The sequence below is a fragment of the Arachis stenosperma genome, chromosome 6 (genome assembly GCF_014773155.1).
Source record: "Arachis stenosperma cultivar V10309 chromosome 6, arast.V10309.gnm1.PFL2, whole genome shotgun sequence".
Classification (NCBI taxonomy): Eukaryota; Viridiplantae; Streptophyta; class Magnoliopsida; order Fabales; family Fabaceae; genus Arachis; species Arachis stenosperma.
In genome coordinates this window covers 124,042,872-124,049,899 of record NC_080382.1, presented here as the reverse complement: position 1 = coordinate 124,049,899, position 7,028 = coordinate 124,042,872, and the positions used below count along the sequence as shown (strand labels likewise).

General features: G+C 39.4%; 1 protein-coding gene and 1 pseudogene across 1 annotated transcript; one reads left to right on the top strand and one right to left on the bottom strand.

The window, feature by feature from the left end:
• Positions 1-432: 432 nt before the first annotated feature.
• On the bottom strand, positions 433-1,998 carry LOC130934536 (transcription factor MYC2-like; annotated as a pseudogene).
• A 2,830-nt stretch (positions 1,999-4,828) lies between these two features.
• Positions 4,829-6,454, top strand: LOC130934535 (uncharacterized). The gene has a single exon (XM_057864097.1). The coding sequence runs from the start codon at positions 4,829-4,831 to the stop codon at positions 6,452-6,454; it is 1,626 nt and encodes a 541-aa protein (XP_057720080.1).
• The last annotated feature ends 574 nt before the right edge of the window (positions 6,455-7,028 follow it).

Sequence of the window (7,028 nt, the reverse complement as noted above, 5' to 3'; positions counted from 1 at the left end):
TTTTAATTTATGTATGGATTTATAATTTAAGAATTGTTTTCGCTCTTTATTTTATGAATTTTGGTGGAACGGAAGTATAACCCTCTTTCTATTTGAGTTCTTGTAAAAATTGGAAAAGCTCTTTACTTGAACAACAGCTTGAAAATAATTTCTCCTAAATTTTAATTATTTGGATTTAACGGGATACGTGATATATAATCCACTTATATTTGGGTAATTAGAATTTTTGTGGCATATAAACTGGAATTTGAACTTTACCTTCTAATTAGAATTAATTGACCAAGGAATTGGCAGTTAATGAATTTTAGAGGAGACTAGAAAGGTCTAAGGAATTAGGGTCTAGTCACATGTAGTTTGTCATAAATTAAATCTTACATAATTAAATTAGTTAGTAAGAAAAGTTAGTCCGGAAAAATTGATAACTCTAAAACCTTAACTATCTTCTCCATATTTTATTCCCAATTTATTCACTAATTCACCTGTCTCTTCAAACTCTTCTTTACTCTTTAATGCTTTTTGAACATCTAAACACTATTTTTTGCTTGTCTAACTAAGCCTATCAAACACTATTGTTGCTTAATCCATCAATTCTCGTGGGATCGACCTTTACTCACGTAAGGTATTACTTGGTACGACCCGATGCACTTGGCGGTAAATCTGTGGTTATAAACACCGCACCAGCCGTCCGACGTCTTTAAGTGAAGATGGGGAGTGGTATCTGCAAGAGACTCTAATACTTAAGTTAGCAAAGATTTAATGCAGATTTATGAGTTATATGTTGAGAGATACCTAAGTTCTGAGAGAATATTTATGGGGTAAATACCCTTTTCGGTCCCTGAACATTTTAAAGTGGGACATATCGCACCTTTATCATTCAGAAACCTCAAGCGGGTCCTCAACCAATGACATAAGTGAACGAATCGACCCCAGTGACCGGTTGCTAACAGGTTGCCTGGATGACGTGTCAGGTGAAGGCTGAGTTGTCAACTCCAGGTGCCACGTGTAAGTAGAAGTTGTTGCAGGGACTCAAAACCCCCTCCCTGCAACTGAAACGGCGTCGTTGCATTGGGTGGCTCCTCCCTTCCATTTTGCCGGCTTCCTCCCTCTCTTTTGCGGCCTCTTCTCCGGCTCAACGGCCTCCTTCACCACAGAAGCTTCCAAATCCGAATGATCCGAATCTCCGCCTCTGCCACCACCGGACTTCACATTGGAAGCCGGCAAGATCACGCTGGAAGTAAAAGACAGTATTCCATCCTCAATGCTGCTCCGCGAAGTAGGGGATCTCCTCTTCTTGTTCTCATCGGAGACAAACTGCGACTGAGACTGAACAGAGAACAAATTGTTTCCACCGTTATTACTGTTTACACCATAAGAACCCTTCTTATTCTCTCCGAAACTCAGAATCTCACCAGATTCCAGCTTCAACGAGCTCAAGAAATTCAATTCCTTCAGCACAAATCCCTGATTCTGTTGCGGATTCTTCGGAGCTTCGGTTACCACGCTGGAGGAGCCAGGATTGGATACAACCGGCACCGTTTTGTTGTTGGCAACCGTCGTAGTCACAGCCGTATTAACAGAATCTCGAATTTCGATCCCACCAGCCAAAGAAGAAGGGTCGTTGAGCCACAACGAAGAAGGATCATTCTCTCCTTGATCTGCAGAACTCAAGGGCCAGGATCCAGAATCTTCTTCGCCTTTGTAGTAACCATCACACCAACCTAAGAGTGTGAGGCCGTTGGAGTAGTCGTAGGAGCACTACCAGAAGATTGCGTCGGTCCAGCTCTCTCTTGCGCCTTCGATTAGGGCTTGGAGTCGGTGCTGAAGGGTTTCCTGGTTGAACGGCGGCGGAGGAGGTGGTTGTTGTTGCTGTGGTGGTGGTGCTGCGGAGGTGGAGGTGGAGGCGGCGGATTGTGGCGGATGGAGCCAAAGAAAGGAGAGGTCGGAGGAGCTCATGAAGGCTTCCATGACGGAGGAGTTTTCATCGTTCCAGAGATTCATCGTTTGAGAGAGAGAGAGATTGGGTCAGGGAGTAGGTTGCATTTGAGTTAACCCAATGCAACGACGCCGTTTCAGTTGCAGGGAGGGGGTTTTGTGTCCATGCAACAACTTCTACTTACACGTGGCACCTGAAGTTGACAACTCAGCCTCCACCTGACACGTCATCCAGGCAACCTGTTAGCAACCGGTCACAGGAGTCGATTCGTTCACTTATGTCATTGGTTGAGGACCCGCTTGAGGTTTCTGAATGATAAAGGTGCGATATGTCCCACTTTAAAATGTTCAGGGGCCGAAAAGGGTATTTATCCATATTTATGTAATGGAAATGATGACTTAACTATCACTTTTGTTATTGATTATCTTATTATCATTTTAGACTAACAAAGCAATTAAACCTTAATAATATTAGTGATAATCTTATTATAACAAAAATTTGTTAACAAAATTTTAGATACTTTTCCTTATAACTTCTTATGTTATGAATATGAATAAAAGCCAAAACAAATACTTGTTGACAGTTGTGCTAATTAAAAAAAGAGTAAATTTAAGGGTCAGCACTTTTATTAAAATTTGACTAATACTTAACTATAAAAAAAGTGAGTAATCTCACACTATTAAATATAATCTCACAACATTAAAAACATTAATGATGATTAATTAATGACTACAAATTACAAAATTTACTGGCCCTAACACCCCTCTTAAAAAAATATATATTTCTAATTATTCATTCTATGTGATTGTTTAAAAAATGTTTTAAGTAAAATAATTTTTTAACATAATTTTAAAAATAGTCATAATAATATTTAAACAAAATTGCAATTCGCGCATCACGCGGGCTTTTTTAAAGTTAATTGCAAAGCCATATTCTTACGTGTGTCTAAAATTGTTGTGTTTATAACCTTATTAATTTTTACCTTATAGAATTTCTACACCGTTAACAATAATATTGATTTAATAGTTTGTATCCGTGTTTAAATTGTATATAATTAAATTATATGATAGTAATATTTCAATGTATAATCTGCATATTTTTAAATTGTGATTCTATTATATATAATTAAATTCATGTTATTGTTAACATGTGTAATAATATTTTGTAATATTCTGATATGTTGTTATATATTATGGTTTATAATATCGTTAAATTAACCTATTGCATATAATTATTAATTATACTCACATTATTGTTCCCATTAAGAATAATATTACGATAATATTGGGTTTTATGACTAGTTCCTAATAATAATGCTACCCACTCCCTCTATACCGAAAAGAATAAAATGCTACCGACGCAGTCATACACTCTTTTGCAGCTGATACCTAGTTGTCTTCCTTTCTTCATTTCTTCCGTATTCATTCTCATTCTCACCTTTTTTTTTTCTTTTATTTATCACTTTCCCTCACTTTTTATATCCATGTAAGCACGTGAGCCATAATTTCATTAATTTGATAGATAAAATTGTTATCAAAATAAGAAAGGAAGACGATGTTGGCTGATTTATATATATATTTTTATTTTCTGTTTTTCTTCGTTTGAAGTAGAATTTTATTTTGCCAATTTTTTATTGGTTCAAATAGTTTTTTCCCTATTTTTTAAGGATAACATTATGGTAAAAAGTATTTTTTTTATAAAGAATAAAAATTACTCTTTTTACAATAAAAATTATTAAAAAATAAAGACATTATGTGCAATTCACGCTTCTAAAAGATTTGGTTACAACCTTCACTTTTTATTCAACTTTATTTTTCAACAAAAAAATTTCTCAAAACAAAATCTATACGCTTTGCAAGTAAATGCTATGATGAGGAACATTTTTTTTTTATACATGAAGAATTTTGTTGGCTTCAATGTTAAACTGTCATGTGTTCAACTGAAGAGACAGCTCTTGCAGGTCTTAATAATGCAGAAATTACGAGGCTCTTAGCATATGTCAGTAATTTGACAGTTTATTAAAATATGTAATTAAAGTCTAATGCTTGAATTATTATTTAAAAATTGTGGGCTTATTTCTAGACATTAGATACGGGTCTGGTTTTGAATTGGATTATGTTTTGTGTCTTATTTATCTTAGTTTATTTCTCATAAGATATTTAGTCCAGTTGATTATTTAACAATAGTGACAAAATTAAATTTGTACATAACAAGCATATTTATATATAATTTTCAAATTTTATAAAAGATTAATTTTTTCATTAAATATATATTTTTTAAATCTTTTCAGCTTAAATTTATAATCTTTAATAAAAAAATCTAAATATTTAATAATTTAACTAATTTTATATTAATTATTTGTTTTTGCTTACATCATTAACACTCATTATTATTATTATTATTATTATTATTATTATTATTATTATTATTATTATAATATATAAAGTTTAGGGTAAAAAACTGAAATGAGTCAAGGAGACCTCAGAATTACGTAAATCAGCCAAATGAAAAATCAATACATGAATCAACCAGGACGAATTATTATATAATTCGAATCAATATGATTCGAATTATGTTTGCATGTAATTCGAATTGATATGATTCGAATTACTAGGAAGGCCAAAATGTAATGAAGTTCGAAACAAGTTGTTTCGAATTACACTATGTAATTCGAATTAAGTTAATTCGAATTACTATGAAGGCACACTGTTAAGTAATTCGAAACTAGTTGTTTCGAATTACACTTAGGTAATTCGAATCTTGTTAATTCGAATTACTAGGTTATGTTGTGATACTACATAATTCGAAACATATAGATTCGAATTATATATATAGTGCGAGCCAGGGCTGTATATATATGCTGTGAACTCATGTTGCTCTCAACAAAGAGGTGAGATGGCTAGTGAGGAGAGTTTCCTAGTTCTGGTACATTACAGAGGGTCGATTAAGAGAAAAACTCGGTCCGGCGTGAAGTTCACTGATAAGGATCCCCTATGTATTATCGTGACGCCGACAACCACCTACGATGCACTTGTTAGCTTTGTGCTGGAGAAGCTGGGTCTTGAAGGCGTTAAAAGGGTCAAGAAGTTTTTCTACCGCATTCCAACAGCGGTGCTCCATGACACCGTGAAGTTTGATTGTTTCACAATCGGTAGTGACGAGGACTTGCAGGTTATGTTTCTTTCTCGTAGGCAGTTTTCCGAGGTAAGGACACCAGAGCTGTTGGCAAAGTTGGTTGATGTGGTGTCTAGCTCGGGTGGTTCGAACCGGAATGCCACTACTATAGCCGCGGTTGCCGGCTCGAGCTCGAGACCTGCTGTTGCTTCATCCTCTGCTCCTGTTTATGAGCCACCGATGCAGCCTGTTGCGTTCCCTTCGTTTGCCGTTGATCTGAGCGGCAATGTTGGAGACGAGGTTCGGTATGGGGAACATATTCCCACCGAGGTACATTGTCCCACACCGGCTGGTGTTGGTGATGGTTTGTTTGATGATCCAGATGACGATGACGTGGAGCCGGATATGATCGCTGATGATAGCGGGGATGATGTTGGAACTACTGTTCCGACAAGGGGTACAGGTGGATCTAGTTCTAGCACACAGCAGTATCCACCCCATTTTTCTTCATTGGACCTGGATGCCATGCGGCAGGACAACAATGCTCTGCAGGCCTCCGGATTTGGTGCTAGAGATACCGAGGGGTCTGCCGGTATGAACGAGTTCCAGGTTGGCCAACAATTTCAGGATAAAGATGAGGCGCTGTTGAGTGTGAAGACGTACAGTATCCGCCGAGGGGTCCAGTACAAGGTCGTTGAGTCTGACTACCGCAGGTATGTGGGAAAGTGTTCTGAGTTTGGGAATGGGTGCACATGGCTAATTCGGTTGAGTCTCCGACAGCGGAAGGGTATATGGGAAGTGAAGCGATACAACGGACCGCATACATGTCTTGCCAGCTCCATATCCAGCGACCATAGGAGTCTGGACTACCATGTCATATCCACCTTCGTTATGCCGATGGTTAGGGCTGATGCAGGTGTGAACATCAAGGTGCTTCAAAATGCCACGGCCGCACACTTTGGGTTCACGCCTACGTACAGGAGGGTATGGATGGCGAAGCAGAAGGCCGTTGCCGTGATATATGGGGACTGGGACGAGTCGTACAATGAGCTCCCTAGGTGGGTTTTAGGAGTTCAGCTGACGATGCCTGGCACTGTAGCCGTCCTCCGGACTTGCCCTGTTCGAGTTGGGGGACAGGTTGACGATTCTCAGGTTTATTTTCATAGGCTGTTCTGGACTTTCCCCCCTTGTATCCAGGCATTCCGTCACTGCAAGCCTTTGGTGAGTATTGATGGCACCCATTTATATGGGAAGTATGGGGGAACACTGCTAGTCGCCATTGCACAAGACGGAAACTCGAACATCCTCCCCGTGGCATTTGCACTAGTTGAGGGTGAGAATGCTGAGTCATGGTCTTTCTTTCTTTCCCACCTCCGTGAGCACGTGACACCTCAGCCGGTCTGTTAGTTATTTCAGATAGGCATAACGGCATAAAGGCAGCCCTCGAGGCTCCGGATGGGGGATGGCTACCGCCTGCTGCGTACCGGGCGTTCTGCATTCGCCACGTTGCAGCGAATTTTGCCTTGACGTTCAAGGGAAAAGATGCCCGGAGGCTTCTTGTTAACGCCGCATATGCCAAGACCGAGGTGGAGTTCGACTACTGGTTTGACATTCTGCGCTCTGAGAATCCGGCAATGTGTGACTGGGCGAACCGAATCGAGTATTCGTTGTGGACACAGCACTGTGATGAGGTCGGAGATTCGGGCACATGACGACCATATTTCGGAATGTGTCAACTCAATCCTGAAGGGGGTTATAAACCTCCCTGTTTGCTCGCTGGTGAAGGCCACATACGGAAGGCTAGCTGAGCTATTTGTCCGTAAGGGTAGGGAGGCCGAGGCTCAGATGGGTACTGGACAACAATTCAGTCAATACCTAGTAAAGTGTATCGAGGCCAACCTGAGAACAGCCAGGCACTTCACGGTGACTGTTTACGACAGGGATAGCTCGGAGTACACCGTTGCTGAGACGACTCCGACAG

Coding starts and splice junctions, on each gene's coding strand:
- LOC130934535 (XM_057864097.1), top strand. CDS start 4,829: ATGGCTAGTGAGGAGAGTTTCCTAGTTCTGGTACATTACAGAGGGTCG.